Source organism: Sceloporus undulatus, chromosome 2 (assembly GCF_019175285.1).
Source record: "Sceloporus undulatus isolate JIND9_A2432 ecotype Alabama chromosome 2, SceUnd_v1.1, whole genome shotgun sequence".
Classification (NCBI taxonomy): domain Eukaryota; kingdom Metazoa; phylum Chordata; class Lepidosauria; order Squamata; family Phrynosomatidae; genus Sceloporus; species Sceloporus undulatus.
In genome coordinates this window covers 13,369,639-13,388,053 of record NC_056523.1, presented here as the reverse complement: position 1 = coordinate 13,388,053, position 18,415 = coordinate 13,369,639, and the positions used below count along the sequence as shown (strand labels likewise).

The following is an 18,415-nucleotide window of genomic DNA, read 5'->3' as shown; positions in this document are numbered from 1 at the left end:
ATGGCCCTTGTGTGGTCTTCCAACTCCATGATTCTATGAACATGACAGTTAGGAACTGCGTATTAGCAAAATTGTATTAATACCAGCTAAAAGTATCCTGTCTTAACACTATTCTCAAAATTCAGCATGACACAAACACACATGCAGAAACCCTTGCCTATCTGTACTTATTTTATACATCTACCTGCTTAGTGAAATTGCTCAGTCTTGCTTATGTATACTTAAAACTCCTAATTTGAATTTTTAAATCCAAATTATAGTCCACATCCAACTGATGTGCAAAATATAACTACTGAGCAAATGTGATTTTTTTATGTTGCTGTTTTAGCCTTCTTTTAAAACTGTTTCTCAATATTTTAGTCAACTTGTTTTTATCTTATTCTGATCCACTTTGAGGTACTTTAAAAACAACAACAAAAAGTCAGAATGGCAGGATAGTGTCTTGAAACAGATGTGTGTCCCCACCCTTTTCTCTTTAGGCTGAGGGATTGAGTGTCCTTGCCACTTGTCACCAAATTCTGGAACCTGTTTGTAGTCTCATTATTAAACTGGACTGTATATTTTTAAATATGGTATTAAAGTATTAAATAAATATTGATTGTTGGCTAGATCTATTATTTTTATATATGTTGCTATGTGCCTTCAAGACATTTCTTGACTTATAGTGGCCCTAAAGTGACCCTGTCACAGGGTTTTCTTGGCAAAATTTGTTCAGAGGGAGTTTCCCCATGCCTTCCTCTGAGGATGAGTATGACTCACCCATGGTCACTCAGTAGCTTTCCATGACCAAGTGAGGGATTTGAGCCCTGCTCTCCAAAGTCACAGTCCAACACTCAAACCACTATGCCACACTGGCTCTATGTAGTGCTCCATAACAGTCCAAACAGGATGTAATCAAGGCATGAGTCTCTGTAGCAAGATCCAACATCTATCCAAGAAACCTGCCTCTTCTGTCTCCAAAGGTTTTTATATTACCAGGACTGCAGGCTACCTCCTTTTTCAATGAAGGAAGGAGGCCAGATCAAGCTACCAACAGCAGGAAGAGATGCAGCAAGAGGAATCATCTCTTCCAGTTCTCAGACAAAAAACCATTTTGGCAAGTGGTTTTGCAGTTAAGTCCAAGAATTAAGTCCAAATAATTTTGAAACACACAAAAAAAGATAACACATTTACCAGCTACTACAAACTGCTGATGGTTATGACACTTTCGCTTTAAATACTATTATATTAGCTGTGGTCATTGTAATAATAATAATAATAATAACAATAATAATAATAATAATAATAATATTTACTTATCTTTTCCTGCCTCTCCCTGCGGATCGAGGCGGGATCACAGCATAAAACATACACAACATTCAATAAAATCACAATATCACTACTATTGCTAAAAGCTAGCTTGTCATATATTTTCCATCTTGTCATAGTCGGGTTCTTTCAGGGTCATCATAATAGGTCAGGTGGGTAGGCCTGCTGGAAGAGATCCATCTTAAGTGTCCTCTTGAAAGCTTCCAAGCTGGCAATAAGATGGATCTCTTCCAGTAGATTGTTCCACAATTTGGGGGTCGCAACCATAAATGCTTTATTGTAAGATCTGGTACAATGACAGGGAAGGTGGGGAGCAGAAGCTAAGTAAACATAGAGGTTTATCACACGGAGATTTTTAGAGCTTTTGCAGATCAGTTCCGATGTGAAAGCGGGTCCAACGATGCGAATCCATGTCATAACATGAATGTGTTCTCAGATGCGATTTCTTTCTATGGGAGCTCCTTCCATGGGGCTTTCACAGTGATTCCAAAGTGACCCCTCATTTTGATGAATTCCAGAAAAAAGGGGAATCCAAAGAATTTGCATTCAAGCTCACTTCGATTTCATTTCGAATTGGTCTGGTGTGGAAGATCACTCCAATGTCACCCCCTTTGCCCCCTGCGTCCTGCTCTGTCATTCCCCTCTTCCTCCTTCATGCCATCTCCTCCTCTCGGCCACCCTGCCGCCTATCCCATCATCCCCTCCATCCTCCTAGACCCCAATCAGCTCCCCTCCTGCACCCTGCAGCCTATCCCATCATCCCCTGCCTCCTCCTAGACCCCGATCTGCTCCCCTCCTTCACCCTGCCACCTATCCCATCATCCCCTGCGTCCTCCTAGACCCCAATCAGCTCCCCTCCTTCACCCTACAGCCTATCCCATCATCCCCTGCATCCTCCTAGACCCCGATCTGCTCCACTCCTTCACCCTGTCGCCTATCCCATCATCCCCTGTGTCCTCCTAGACCCCAATCTGCTCCTCTCCTTCACCCTACAGCCTATCCCATCATCGGAACTAGAATTGTCATATATCCAAGCAGGTTCATGAAAGGAAAAAAAATATAGGGATCAATGGCAAGCATGCCTGGATAATGGAATGTACTAAGGCCTACAAATTTTGGGGGGTCTGCCTCTTTTTTTCTGCTGACAACCCTAGTGTCCTTCATGGCTGTCTTTATATCAGGTCTACTGTTTCGTAGCAGCCAGCCATACCATCTACCTCAGCTGCACCCAGCTCACCACTGCCACCTCTTCCTCTCAGTGTGAATATAGTAGCGACAGCAGCCCAGGCAGCTTCTACTTCACTCATGCTGGCCTTATAGCAACAGACGGTTGCTAGTTTGCTGCCTTTACAACAGAAACTGCTGGTTGCTGCTCCCAAGTGTTCCTTATGGGCACGTTTTAGAATTCATATTTGGTTGTTCCTTTGGACACACTCGTGTGTCAACATCCTTCTTCAATTGTGGTGCCCAGAAATAGACCTGGTATTCAGGTTGAGATTTGACCAAAGCAGAAATAATGACACTATGCTTTCCTCGAACTAGACACTCTTCTCATTGATGCAGCTAGGATTTGCATTGTTTATGCTCGCATCACACTGGCTATGTTCAGCCTGTGGTCCACCAAGCCTCCTAGATCTCTTTCACAGTCCTGCCATAAGCTTTGTCATTCACCTGATCTGTCCATTTAATTTTTGCTGCCCTTGTGTAGCACATTATCCATGTGAACATATTTGTTAGTTCTGGCCCAGCTTTTATTCTATTATGTCATTTTGAATCCTGAACCTGTCTGGGTATTGTTACCTCTCCTCATTTAATGTATCTGCAAATTTGATCAGTATGCCCCACTACTGTCAACCAAGTCATTGATAAAGTGTTGAATAGCACTGGCCCGGACAGAATCCTGTGGCCCACTGGTCACTTCTCTCCAGATGAAAAGGGCCATGCTGAGCACCCTTGGGTTTAGTCAGTAAACCATTACAAATTCATGTAACAGTTCCTTGTGTAGCCCACATTTTACTAGCTTCTTGAAAGGACCTTGTCAAAGGCCCATGGAATCAAGATATGCTGTATCTACAGTGTTCCCTCGCCTCTACCACACTGGCATTTTATCAAAAAAAGAGATCAGTGATTCTGGCATGACTTGGTTCGCTGAAACCCATGTTGCTTTTTCTGATTATGGCATTCCCTTCTAAATGTTCACAGACACTCTGTTTAATTATCTGCTCCAGATCTTTTCTGGTATTTAGACGTTTATATGTTTTTTTCCTCACTAGGACAAGGAGAAGATACATTGGAGAGGCCAGTGCTTACCCCTCAAAGCTGAATGAAGATCTGGGAGTTTTGTGAAACAAACCCAATTCTAGTTGCAGTCATGAGCAATGCAGAGGTAAAGAAATACATCTGATAGGAGTTATTGCTGGTCAAAGGGGAACATGGGAAGCTCTGTTTTTTATTCTCTTTCCCATCATAGCTTGTGACAGGAGCTGTGGAACTTCTTTCTCCATGGCCCTGCACGTTATAGTGTTGCATTCCCCTTTAACTGTCATGGCAAGATCCCATGTATGTCTGGGATTGACAGTGTAGAGGGGCATTCAGACGCCTAAGTCCAGCTGCTGTACTGCTTTCACCACACTATAAATTGCAAGATTCCACAGGATGGAGCCTGACAGTCAAGTTGGAACAATATCACTATAACTGTGTGGTGTGAATGTCCCTTGCATCACTATGGAATCACAATACTGGTAGAGCCATTAGTAGGATCACTCTTCAGTGCCTCCTTTTTCTGTACTGATTGTATCCTCTTGTAGTGATCAGGCAAAGCTCAGAGGCCAAGTATCTGACGAGGGTGAACTGAACTGTAAGATGTCTTCTATGACACTTTTAGAGGCATATCAGAATGATAAATGCTCAAATCAACAGGAATTGACACTTGGGAGATGTTGCTGAGAGAATGGCAGCAAGCTGAATTTTGGGAAGGCTAGGAGAGCCAAGCGATGCTAAACAGTGCTGCCTCCTTTAAACTTGACATCAGTGCCAGGAGAATGTTGCATATCTTAATCAAAACTGGGATTATTACATATAAAAGAAACTTTACTGAGGAAGAATCACATGTCTAGGCCATTCCTCACCGGCTTTCAGCATTCTTCCTGTATAAAAAAGGAGATTCTTTCTTTCGGTTTCTACTTAATCCTTATGTGAAAATTGTGATACATTGTGAATGATATTTTTCTAAATAAGATGATTAGTCTTACACTGGTTTGTTCCCAGGGCTCTGATTGCCTGCGCTTACAGCTTTCAGAAAGGTAAAATTCCAATGGTTGACCAAATCACAGGGAGATTGCTGACACTTGTCTGGTTATATTTCACTGACTTCAAACAATTTTGACAATCACCATGGACACTCATTCCATTTTTTGGGAGGCTAATTGGCCGTGATTTAATGGATAGCACTAGATCCTCATGCTGTACGTGTGTGTGTGGTATGCTGGAGGTTCCTATGGCTTGAAGGGCACATTTTCTCCTCTCTGATTTTTTTTTAAATCTTGAGTGTTTAGTGTATAGTGCAAATATGCCATTTAACTGGTGCACTGTAGCACCAAAACTCTGCAACAAACAGTGATGTATTCAAGTCTCAAGTCTCTCTCCTTTCAAGTCTCAAGTTATCTCAAGTCCTTGAAAGATACTTAACAGAAAAAAGAGGTGGGACACAGAGGGGAACAGCAAGTCATTCTTCAGTGTGGCTTGAGAGGGGAATTGAGGTCTGTTCAGTAGCTGCCCTTGTTGCACATTGGAGGCGCTTTCTAAAAGTTTTCAAAGCTTTAAAAAGATCCTTATATCCCAAGCTTCTTGCATATGCATTTGTTCTTCTCCTCTGAGAGATGTGACCTGCACTCTGGGGCAGATCTTGCCTGCTGCTCAAAGTGATGATCCCAGCAAGTTGGTTGCTAAAACGATACAAGTGCAAGTCAAAGGCAATGCGTCATTGGAGTTTATCATGGATATATCCAATGGCAATGAACGCAAATCAGACTTATTGCGTGATAATCACTACACACAAATTCAGACAATGGGAAGTCAGTCTAAACACAACATGTGATTTACTATTGCATGATAGAATGCCACACACAAATTTGGGCAATGGCATGCTATTTTCGGGCAATGGGAAGCCAGTTCGTATCAATTGCATATTCACGTAATTGCGCGAACTAGCACTTTAAGTGAATGTGTTCTGGCCCCACTTTCATTTCATTCGAATTTAAGAGAAATTCCTTCCATTCAATAAACCCATTATTGGCTGAGTCAAGTCCAAGTTCATTGCACACACCTGAGTCTACTTGGTTCAAGTCAATTGATTCAAGTCTACATCACTGACAACAAATACTTAATCTCCCGCAACCTCTTGACATATTTTCCTAATCTAGAGGAGCCCTTACAAGAAAAAAAAACTGAACAAAAACACCCACAGAACTGGGGCAGCCAATGGATCTGCCTCGGGGTGCTGGAAATCCACTCTGATTTTATTCGTTCCTCTAAAAGCCACTCCAAGTTCTGAAGGGAGAGGGGCAGAGTTCCCATTCAGTCTGAAGCAGCAACAAAAGAACAGCAGTAAAATTATTTTTCCGATGATGTTCACCGTCAGTGCCAAATTATACCTTAATAATTATACCGTTAGGCCTGGAGAAAAGACGGTTAAGAGGTGATATGAGGCCCTGTTTAAATATTGAAAGGATATCATATTGAGGAGGGAGCAAGCTTGTTTTCTGCAGCTCCAGAGACTAGAATGGATGCAGCTAAAGGAAAAGAGACTCCGTCACACATTAGGAGGAACTTCCTGACAGTAAGGGCTGTTCACAGTGGAACAAACTCCCTTGGGTGTAGTGGAGTCTCTTTCCTGGAGGTCTTTAGAGCAGGCTAGATGGCCATCTGTTGGGGATGCTTTGATTGAGATTTCTGCATGGCATGAGGTTTCGACTGGATGGCTCTTGTGTCTCCAACTCTACGATTCTGATTCTATGAAATAATAATAATTCTGAGTATAAAACAATCATAACTGAAGGCAATTTCTGCCTTGAGGATAATGCTTGTCCTTTGGTTCTATACTGAGTTGTTTTTGTATTCCTTTTTCACTCAAATATGTTTGAGTAGGGTTGCAAGAGTGAAAAATAGAAGGCACCTGTCTTTTTAATGGTAGTGTAGGAAAGATTTCAGCAGCTTTTGCTTGTCGCACAACTTCTGTACGTCATAAAGGAACAAGACCTTTGCACTTTTTGCTGTGACAAACTTATTCAAGGTGTCTGAGGTATTCATCCTTGTTCTCTCAAAATATAACTGTAATATAAAATAACTTTGCTTTCTGAGAAAAGGCCGTAACTTTACGTTTTCTCTAGACCAATCCGCCATGAGTAGGTTTTGAACATCCCAGGCAGGAAACACTTATTTTACTCCATGATTTCTTGGTCCTTTGTGTGCTATTCTGACTCCATACTAAAAGCTAAGCAGGGTCAGCCCTAGTTAATATTGGATGGGAGACACACACACACTCCCCAAATAAATACCAGGTTTCTGTGGGCTACTTTCAGAGGAGGAACTGGCAAACCACATCTCGTCAGAGTTTCTTGCCTAAGAAACCCTTTGAAATTCATAGGTTCCCCCAGAGGTTGAAAGGCAACTTGGAAGGTGCAAAAACACACGCAGACTTTTTCTCACAATTATAAGAAGGATGTTTATTGTGAGTGGAACTAAATTGATTTAGAGGATGTGGAGTTCTGTGGTTGGTTAACATTGTTAACATGGTGGCGCAGTGGTTAAATGCCTGCACTGCAGCCACTAACTCACAAACTATAAAGTTGCGAGTTCAATACCACCAGGGGCTCAGGTTTGACTTAGGCTTGCATCCTTCTGAGGAGGTCGCTAAATGAGTTCCAGCTTGTGTGGGCAATTTGTTACAGTTGTAAACTGCTTAGACACTATTAGAGGCAGTATGAAGTAGTTATAAATGAGCTGCTATTGCTATATGCCTCTTTTTGCTTGCTTCATCTCTCTCTGTCTCCAAGCAAATGTCACTCTGGATCCAGATACAGCATGTCCCTGGCTGTCCTGTCTGAGGATCGCTAAAGTGTGAGGTATGAGAAATATAAAAATGTGCCTGACAATCCGAAAAGATTCGACAACCGACCTTTGTTTGGGGACGTGAGGAATTCGCATCAGCAGGCATTCTGGGATGTTTTGTGGGAAGCGAGGAATCATGGGCTGTTGGAGGGTCAGGAAGTCTGTGAGAGAAAAGGCCCTGTTAACATTGGATCTCAGAAGGGATCTGGATGGTGGGCAGGTGGAAGAGGAGCGCTATTGCTGCCCCTCACCCTCTAACTCTGTTCTGTCCCTGAGTGGAAAGACCAAGCGTATCCGCGTGTTCTGCACTGTGCTGCAAACAGTGATTTTTATGATGCTGATACAGGAACCAAGCTCTACGTAATCCCGATTCTTCCATTCTCTGGAGACTGTCCCCCGTTTCTTTACGTGTATGACAAAGGTCCTCAAAATCTCATAAGCGCCAAGCCTATCTCACAGGCCATATCGCTAAACCAGGATGATTTTATAATGGTTCAACTCTTTTTAAATTGTGCTTTAAATTTTCCAATTGCTTTGGGGGGGGGGGAAATTGCTTTCTTTTAAGATGATTTCAATGCTGTTTTCTGCCCTGAGAGCTGTTGAGAGGGGGTTTGAAATGTTTCAAGGAATAAACATAAACAATACAAAATTCAAAGTATTTTTTTTTCACCAAGGGACCCCCTTTCCATTTCTCTAAAGACCCAAAGGGAGGTCATAATTCGCAGTCTTCAAACTCTTTATTTCATTGATTCATGCAAGTCCTATTTTCTCTTCTTCTTTCACCAGACAACCCCATGTACATTATTCTTAAAGGAAGGTAACACATTAATATTGTAGGGTGTTGTTGTTGTGTTGTATTGTGCTTCACACCGTTTCCAACTTATGACAACCCTAGACAAATGTATCTAGGGATTTTCTTGACAAAATTTTTTCAGAGAGGTTCGTCATTGCCTTCTTCTGAGGCTGAGAGAGTGTGTCTTGCCTAGGTCACCAGTGGGTTTCCATAGCTGAGTGGGAATTGAATTCCAATGCCTACACCATGGGTCTCTAATTCCAGATCATGCCCTTGTAATGACACACTTCCGTGATTATCAAGGTTGCCAGGTTTTTAAAACAGCGATAAGGAGTTACATTCTTTACATTAGAAGTGAAGCACACCACTATGACAGAGCAGCAGCATCTGAGACCCAGAATCACAGAATCAAAGAGTGGAAGAGACGAAAGGGTCATCTAGTCCAACTGCATTTGCCATGCAGGAAGACACAACTGTACTCCTAAGATGGCCATCCAGCTTCTGTTTGAAAGCCTCCAAAGAAGGAGATTCCACCACACTCCCAAGGGAAATGTTCCCCGTCAATAACGCTTACCATCAGAAAGTGCTTCATGGTTTAGGTGAATCTCTTTTCCGTACTTTAATCCATTGTCCAGGGAATTATCACACCAGCCCTTTCTTGCTGCAGTCAACCAGAAAATAAAATGCAACATACTGATTTAGAACAGCCATCACTGCATCTCTTTCATTTGTGCAACAGGGCTGCTGCCCAGCATTTCCGCTCTTCCTCCACCCAGCATGCTTTAGCCATGTATTACTCCCTTAATCTGACACTATTTCCTCTGAACAACCTAGAATTGCTTGGGTTTCTTTGCTGCCGCATCACACTGTAGACTCATGTTTAGCCTGTGGACCACAAGACTCCTACCCCTTTCACATGTACTGTTGTCAACAAGTGTACCTTACTGCTGTCAATGTATATTTTCATAGTTGTCACCAAGTGTCCCTATATCTGTCATTATTTTTACTGTCCAGTAAATCCCCTTTCCCTGTTGAAAGCATTTTGTTGTTTGACCCAGTTTTCTAATCTGTTGGTCATTTTGGATCTGATCATCTTTGATTGTCTTCCTGCATGGCAGCGGTTGGATTGCAAGTCTAAAAAATTAGGTCAAAAATTGGAAAAAAAATCCTGAGTCAACTTATCCATGGGTCAATGTAAGTACTGTATCTTAACTCTTATTTAAAAGAAAGAAGCATCTCCTGGTGAAAACCAACAGTATAATATGCACTGACCCCTTCTATTGTCTCATCCACCCAGTCTTCAGAGTAATCACAAAGAGTTATGTCTGCTGGAATTTTGTAAGTTCTTTAACATTTGCATCATCCTTTAGGTCCTTTGCTATATGCACTACATTTTACCCTTGACTTATCCACAGGTCTTACAAAAGCCATTATTTTGGCCCCCAAACTTGCTCTCGACTTATACATGAGGTTGACTTATAGTTGAGTATATATGGTATGTCATATTTGTTCTTTGCTTTTGCCCTGTTCTGGTGTTTGGTGTTATCAAGATGCTTTTGGGGGGCATAGACTACCTCCTGACTCACCACAAAATGAGGCATGTAAGCTATGATCTCCCTCTTCTTTTTATCTTCTCCCCTCTAGGATGTGCAAAGCCTTTTGCAGAGGTAAGTGGACCACAGTCATTTCCATTAGTGATCTATAATTCTGGGAAGAGGCCTGATATTACAGGTGGGGACCATGATCCTCTGGTCCTTCTAAGGAGAGAATGGAGGTCTCCAACATGCAGCAGATAAAAATATTGACTTTTAAATATATGACACTCTTGTTCAGAGTGCCATACTGCAGTAGCAACAACTGAAAAAATACACACATTTGTAACAGAGAGTTACCCCAATTTAAGAAACCTATAGGATTCTCCTTGATGTGTTATCCACTGCAGCTGAAGGGGCTCAAAACTCCTGGGACAGCAAGAGATAGATCATTTTTAAGAGATTTGGCACATCCTTAAAGAGTTTCTTTTGTGGTGGTAGTGGCAGTAGTTAAGTTGGAGAACAGGAACAGGCCATTTTGCTGTATTCTTGATTTTTTTTAAATCATTTCTTTCATCCATTTTGTGGACTGCCATTTTCTACATGTTCCTTTGTAGCATGCTAATTATGTGTCATAGTAACTCTGTCCATATAACATCAAGACCACAGCATTCTGTATTGCATTCAGGGACTTGGTGCCTGTAAATGGCAGATCAGAACATCATAATCAAACAAATTTCTTTGTTAGATTTAAATTACTTCAGAAGATATTAAATACCATAAGAGAGAGAGAAAAGAGAGAGAATTGTATGTGCCTACAAACAAAAAGGAATGGTGACATAAATAGGACCAGAACCCTGAATGCAAATGTACAATGACATGCATGCAGGGTTAAAGAAAACTACTATAGTTGGCTCTCCACATTTGCGGGTTTCAGATTTGTGGTTTTGACTATTTGCGACTTTGTAGCTGAGGATTAAAAGGTTAACCTTTTCAGCCTTTCTCTCTTCTTCCCCCTACCTCCTAGCCCACCAAAACCAACACCATACATTCCCCTTCTTTGCCAAACTGTGCATCCTCCTCATTTCCAAAGACCTTGCTTTTGAATCCAGTGTTCGCAGCCACCTCAGGGAGGATTCTTTCCCCTCCTCCTCCCTCTCTGTCCTGGCCAGACAAAAGCAACAGCATACTTTCCCTTTGTGGTGATGGCTACAAACATCGGATTTAAAGTGGAAAGATTTTGAAAATGAGGAGAATGCAAAGTCTGTCAAAGTGGAGAAGATATAGTGTTGCTTTTGTCTGGTTGGGGGAGGAAGAGAGAATGTAGATCCTTTACAGCTGTAGCTGCTAACATCAGATTGAAAGTGGAGGTACTTTGGAAATGTGGGGGAGGCTATATGTTTCAAGGTTACAAAGAGAGTTATGGGTGGTGCTCTTGGTGGACGACTCTTTATCATTCATGTTGGGGAGGGCTAACATATTCACAGTTTGGCCACTTTCGCGAGGGTCCTTGGCCCCTAACCCCGCAGAAGTGATGACTGTATAATAATAAATGTAATGAAATAGAACCTAACAACAAAAAAGGAAGAATAAGAAATCTCTTCAGCAAGATCCAAGAAATCAAAGAGAAATTTAAGCCAAGAGTGGGGGTGCTCTATGAGCAGCAGGGAAACATATTACATAACCAAGAAAAAAATTAAAAAATGATGGAAACAGTATACAAAAGAACTATATACAAGGGATGAATTGATGACAGATTCATTTAAATAAGGACCATCTCAAATTTTAAAAAACGAAATCAGTGCTTCACTCAGAGCATTTAAGAGGAATAAATCAGCAGGAGCTGATAGCACACCAGTAGACTACTTCAAGCTACAGAGACAGAATCTACCCTAGTTTTATCTAAAATATGACAACAAATTTGGAAAATAAAACAGTGGTCCACAGACTGGAAATGCTCAATATATATTGCAATCCCCAAGAAAGGAGACACCAGGAACTGCAGTAATCATGGAACCATTGCATTAATTTCTCATGCAAGCAAGGTGATGCTTAAAATTCTACAACAAAGATTCTTACTATATATGGAACTAGAATTGTCATATATCCAAGCAGGGTTCATGAAAGGAAAAAAAATACTAGGGATCATATGGCAAGCATGCACTGGATAATGGAATGTACTAAGGCCTACAAATTTTGGGGGGCTGCTGCCTCTTTTTTTCTTGCATGACAACCCTAGTGTCCTTCAATGGCTGTTTCTTTATATCAGGTCTACTGTTTCTGTAGCAGCCAGCCAGTACCATCTACCTCAGCTGCACCCAGCTCACCACTGCCACCTCTTCCTCTCATGTGTGAATATAGTAGCGACAGCAGCCCAGGCATGCTTCTACCTTTCACTCATGCTGGCCTTATAGCAAACAGAAGGTTGCTAGTTTGCTGGCCTTATAGCAACAGAAACTGCTAGGTTGCTGCTCCCTAAGCTGTTCCTTATAGGGCACAGTTTCTAGACATTTCACTATTTTGGTTGTTCTCTTTTGGACACACTCCAGTGTGTCAACATCCTTCTTCAATTGTGGTGCCCAGAAATAGACATGGTATTCAGGTTGAGATTTGACCAAAGCAGAATAAAATGACACTATTGCTTTCCTCGAACTAGACACTATTCTCCTATTGATGCAGCCTAGGATTGCATTTGATTTTATAGCTTCTGCATCACACTGCTGACTTATGTTCAGCCTGTGGTCCACCAAGCCTCCTAGATCTCTTTCACATGTCCTGCCATTAAGCCTTTGTATCATTCATCCTAGATCTGTCCATTTAATTTTTGCTGCCCTTGTGTAGCACATTTATCCATGTTGAACATAATTTTGTTAGTTCTGGCCCAGCTTTCTATTCTATTAATGTCATTTTGAATCCTGAACCTGTCCTAGGGTATTAGTTACCTCTCCTCATTTAATGTAATCTGCAAATTTGATCAGTATGCCCCCAATACTGTCAACCAAGTCATTGATAAAGATGTTGAATAGCACTGGGCCCAGGACAGAATCCTGTGGGACCTCACTGGTCACTTCTCTCCAGGATGAAAAGGAGCCATTGCTGAGCACCCTTTGGGTTTAGTCAGTAAACCAATTACAAATTCATGTAACAGTTGCCTTGTGTAGCCCACATTTTACTAGCTTCTTTGAAAGGACCTTGTCAAAGGCCTCACTGGAATCAAGATATGCTGTATCTACAGTGTTCCCTCCCTCTACCAAGCTGGCAATTTTATCAAAAAAAGAGATCAGATGATTCTGGCATGACTTCTTTCTCTGAAACCCATGTTGACTTTTTCTGATTATGGCATTCCCTTCTAAATGTTCACAGACACTCTGTTTAATTATCTGCTCCAGAATCTTTTCTGGTACAGTATTTAGACGTTTATATGTTTTTTTCCTCCACTAGGACTAAGGAGAAGATAACATTTGAGAGGCCAGTGGCTTACCCTCCAAAGCTGAAATGGAAGATCTGGGAGTTTTGTGAAACAAACCCCATTCTAGTTGCAGTCATGAAGCAATGCAGAGGTAAAGAAATACATCTGATAGGAGTTATGCTGGTCAAAGGGGAACATGGGAAGCTCTGTTTTTTATTCTCTTCCCATCATAGCTTGTGACAGGAGCTGTGGAACTTCTTTCTCCATGGCCCTGCACAGTTATAGTGTTGCATTCCCCTTTAACTGTCATGGCAAGATCCCATGTATGTCTGGGATTGACAGTGTAGAGAGGGGCATTCAGAAGCCTAAGTCCAGCTGCTGTACTGCTTCACCACACTATAAATTTCAAGATTCCACAGGATGGAGCCTTGACAGTCAAAGTTGGAACAATATCACTATAACTGTGTGGTGTGAATGGTCCCTTTGCATCACTATGGAATCACAATACTGGTAGAGCCATTAGTAGGATCACTCTTCAGTGCCTCCTTTTTCTGTACTGATTGTATCCTCTTGTAGTGATCAGGCAAAGCTCAGAGGCCAAGTAATTTCTGACCAGAGAGGTGAACTGTAAGATGTCTTCTATGACACTTTTATGAGGCATATTCAGAATGAAATTGCTCAAATCAAATGGAATTGACACTTGGGAGTATGTTGCTTGAGAGAATGGCAGCAGCTGAATTTTGGGAAGGCCTAGGAGAGCCAAGCGATGCTAAACAGTGCTGCTCCTTTAACTTGACATCAGTGCCAGGAGAATGATTGCATATCTTAATCTAAACTGGGATTATTACATATAAAAGAAAACTTTACTGAGGAAGAATCATCATGTCATAGGCCATTCCTCACCTGGCTTTCAGCATTCTTCCTGTATAAAAAAGGAGAATTTCTTTCGGTTTCTACTTAATCCTTTATGTGAAATATGTGATACATTGTGAACTGATATTTTTCTAAATAAGATGATTAGTCTTACACTGGTTTGTTTTCCCAGGTGCTCTGATGCCTGCGCTACAGCTTCAGAAAGGTAAAATTCCAATGGTTGACCAAAATCACAGGGAGATTGCTGACACTTGTCTGGTTATATTTCACTGACTTCAAACAATTTTGACATCACCATGGACACTCATTCCATTTTTTGGGAGGCTATTGGCCGTGATTTAATGGATATGCACTAGGATCCGTCCATCTGTACGTGTGTGTGTGGTATGCTGAGAGGTTCCTATGGCTTGAAGGGCACATTTTCTCCTCTCTGATTTTTTTTTTAAATCTTGAGTGTTTTAGTGTAATAGTGCAAATATGCCATTTAACTGGTGCACTGTAGCACCAAAACTCTGCAACAAACAGTGATGTATTCAAGTCTCAAGTCTCTCCTTTCAAGTCTCAAGTTATCTCAAGTCCTTGAAAGATACTTTAACAGAAAAAAGAAGGTGGGACACATCAGAGGGGAACAGCAAGTACATTTATCAGTGGGCTTGAGATGGGAATTGAGGTCTGTTCAGTAGCTGCTCCTTGTTGCACATTGGAGGCGCTTTCTAAAATTTTTCAAAAGCTTTAAAAAGATCCTTATATCCCAAGCTTCTTGCATAATGCATTTGTTCTTCTCCTCTGAGAGATGTGACCTGCACTCTGGGGCAGATCTTGCCTGCTGCTCAAAGTGAATGATCCCAGCAAGTTGGTTGCTAAAACTATACAAGTTGCAAGTCAAGGCAATGCGTCATTGGAGTTTATCATGGAAGTATAATCCAATGGCAATATGAACGCAATCAGACGTTATTGCGTGATAATCCACTACACACAAATTCAGACAATGGGAAGTCAGTCTAAACACAAACATGTGATTTTACATTATTGTATGATAGACTGCCACACACAAATTTGGGCAATGGCATGCTATTTTCGGGCAATGGGAAGCCAGTTCGTATGCAATGCATATTCACGTAATTGCGCGAAACTAGCAACTTTAAGTGAATGTGTTCTGGCCCCACTTTCATTTCATTCGAATTTAAGAGAAATTCCTTCCATTCAATAAACCCAATTATTGCTGAGTCAAGTCCAAGTCATTGCAACAACCTGAGTCTGACTTGGTTTCAAGTCAATTGATTCAAGTCTACATCACTGACAACAAATACCTTAATCTCCAGCAACCTCTTGACATATTTTCCTAATCTAGAGGAGCCCTTACAAGAAAAAAAAATGAACAAAAACCACCCACAGAACTGGGGCAGCCAATGGATCTGACTCAGTGGGTGCTGGAAATCCACTCTTGATTTTATTCGTTCCTCTAAAAGCCACTCCAAGTTCTGAAGGGAGAGGGGCAGAGTTCCCATTCAGTCTGAAGCAGCAACAGAAAGAACAGCAGTAAAATTATTTCTTCCGATGATGTTCAACCGTCAGTGCCAAATTATACCTTAATAAATTATACCGTTAGCCTGGAGAAAAGAAGGTTAAGAGGTGATATGATAGCCCTGTTTAAATATTTGAAAGGATATCATATTGAGGAGGGAGCAAGCTTGTTTTCTGCAGCTCCAGAGACTAGAATGGATGCAAGCTAAAGGAAAAGAGACTCCGCTCAACATTAGGAGGAACTTCCTGACAGTAAGGGCTGTTCAACAGTGGAACAAACTCCCTTGGAGTGTAGTGGAGTCTCTTTCCTTGGAGGTCTTTAAGCAGAGGCTAGATGGCCATCTGTTGGGGATGCTTTGATTGAGATTTCCTGCATGGCATGAGGTTCGACTGGATGGCTCTTGTGGTCTCCAACTCTACGATTCTGATTCTATGAAATAATAAATAATTCTGAGTATAAAACAATCATAACTGAAGGCAATTTCTGCCTTGAGGATAATGCTTGTCCTTTGGTTCATATACTGAGTTGTTTTTGTATTCCTTTTTCACTCAAATATGTTTTGAGGTAGGGTTGCAAGAGTGAAAAAATAGGAAAGGCACCTGTCTTTTTAATGGTAGTGTAGGAAAGAATTTCAGCAGCTTTTGCTTGTCGCACAACTTCTGTACAGTCATTAAAGGAACAAAAGACCTTTGCACTTTTTGCTGTGACAAACTTATTCAGAGGTGTCTGAGGTATTATCATCCTTGTTCTCTCAAAATATTAACTGTAATATAAAATCAACTTTGCTTTATGAGAAAAGGCCAGTAACTTACTGTTTTCTAGACACAATCCGCATGAGTAGGTTTTGAACATTCCCAGGCAGGAAACACTTATTTTACTCCATGATATTCTTGGTCTCTTTGTGTGATATTCTGACTCCATACTAAAAGCTAAGCAGGGTCAGCCCTAGTTAATATTTGGATGGGAGACACACACACCCCCCCAAATAAATACCAGGTTCTGTGGGCTACATTTCAGAGGAAGGAACTGGCAAAACCACATCTCGTCAGAGTATTTCTTGCCTAAGAAAACCCTTTGAAATTCATAGGGTTCACCCAGAGGTTGAAAGGCAACTTGAAGGTGCAAAAACACACGCAGAATCTTTCTCACAATTATAAGAAGGATGTTTTATTGTGAGTGGAACTAAATTGATATTAGAGGATGTGTGAGTTCTGTGGTTGGTTAACATTGTTAACATGGTGGCGCAGTGGTTAAATGCCTGCACTGCAGCCACTAACTCACAAACTATAAAGTTGCGAGTTCAATACCAGCCAGGGGCTCAGGTTTGACTTAGGCTTGCATCCTTCTGAGGAGGTCGCTAAAATGAGTATCCAGCTTGTTGGGAGCAATTTGCTTACAGTTGTAAACTGCTTAGACACTATTAGAGGCAGTATGAAGTAGTATATAAATGAAGCTGCTATTGCTATACTGCCTCTTTTTGCTTGCCTTCATCTCTCTCTGTCTCCACAGCAAATGTCACTCTGGATCCAGATACAGCATGTCCCTGGCTTGTCCTGTCTGAGGATCATAAAAGTGTGAGGTATGAAGACAAATATAAAAATGTGCCTGACAATCCTAAAAGATTCGACAACCGACCTTTTGTATTGGGACGTGAGGAATTCGCATCAGGCAGGCATTTCTGGGATGTTTTTGTGGGAAGCGAGGAATCATGGGCTGTTGGAGTGGTCAGGAAGTCTGTGAGAAGAAAAGGCCCTGTTAACATTGGATCTCAAGAAGGGATCTGGATTGTGGGCAGGTGGAGAGAGCGCTATATTGCTGCCCCTCACCCTTCTAACTCTGTTCTGTCCCTGAGTGGAAAGACCAAGCGTATCCGAGTGTCTCTGAACTGTGCTGCAAACCAGGTGACTTTTTATGATGCTGATACAGGAACCAAGCTCTACGTAATCCCAGATTTCCTTCCATTCTCTGGAGAGACTGTCCTCCCGTTCTTTTACGTGTATGACAAAGGCTACCTCAAAATCTCATAAGCAGCCAAGCCTATCTCACAGGCCATATTCTCTAAACCAGGATGATTATAATATAATGGTTCAACTCTTTTTAAAATTGTGCTTTAAATTTTCCAATTGCTTTTGGGGGGGGGAATTGCTTTCTTTTAAGATGATTTCAATGGCTGTGTTCTGCCCTGAGAGCTGTTGAGAGAGTGGGTTTGAAATGTTTCAAGGAATAAACATAAACAATACAAAATTCAAAGTATTTTTTTTTCACCAAGGGACCCCCTTTTCCATTTCTCTAAAGACCCAAAGGGAGGTTTCATAATTCGCAGTCTTCAAAACTCTTTCATTCATTGATTCATGCAAGTCCTACTTTCTCTTCTTCTTTCACAGACAACCCCATGTACATTAATTCTTAAAGAGAAGGTAACACATTAATATTGTAGGGTTGTTGTTGTTGTTGTCATTGTGCCTTCACACCGTTTCCAACTTATGACAACCCTAAGACAAATGTATCTAGGGATTTTCTTGACAAAATGTTTTCAGAAGAGGTTCGTCATTGCCTTCTTCTGAGGCTGAGAGAGTGTGTCTTGCCTAAGGTCACTCAGTGGGTTTCCATAGCTGAGTGGGAATTTGAATTCCAATGCACTACACCATGGTGTCTCTAATTCCCAGATCTAATGCTCTGTAATGACACACCTTCCGTGATTATCAAGGTTGCCAGGTTTTTAAAACAGCGATAAGGGATAGTTAACATTCTTTACATTTAGAAGTGAAGCACACCACTATTGACAGAGCAGCAGCATTCTGAGACCCAGAATCACAGAATCATAAGAGTTGGAAGAGACTGAAAGGGTCATCTAGTCCAACTGCATT

At 41.4% G+C, this 18,415-nt stretch overlaps 1 protein-coding gene across 1 annotated transcript in view; it reads left to right on the top strand.

The window, feature by feature from the left end:
• LOC121923769 (zinc finger protein RFP-like) overlaps window positions 1-18,045 on the top strand; it is a 51,580-nt gene extending 33,535 nt beyond the window's left edge. Inside the window, exons 4-7 of the mRNA XM_042454519.1 lie at window positions 9,854-9,876; window positions 13,183-13,301; window positions 14,196-14,228; window positions 17,058-18,045. Coding sequence (XP_042310453.1) covers window positions 9,854-9,876; window positions 13,183-13,301; window positions 14,196-14,228; window positions 17,058-17,575 — 693 coding nt within the window. The 3' untranslated portion in view covers window positions 17,576-18,045. The remainder of the gene's footprint in view (window positions 1-9,853; window positions 9,877-13,182; window positions 13,302-14,195; window positions 14,229-17,057) is intronic.
• The last annotated feature ends 370 nt before the right edge of the window (window positions 18,046-18,415 follow it).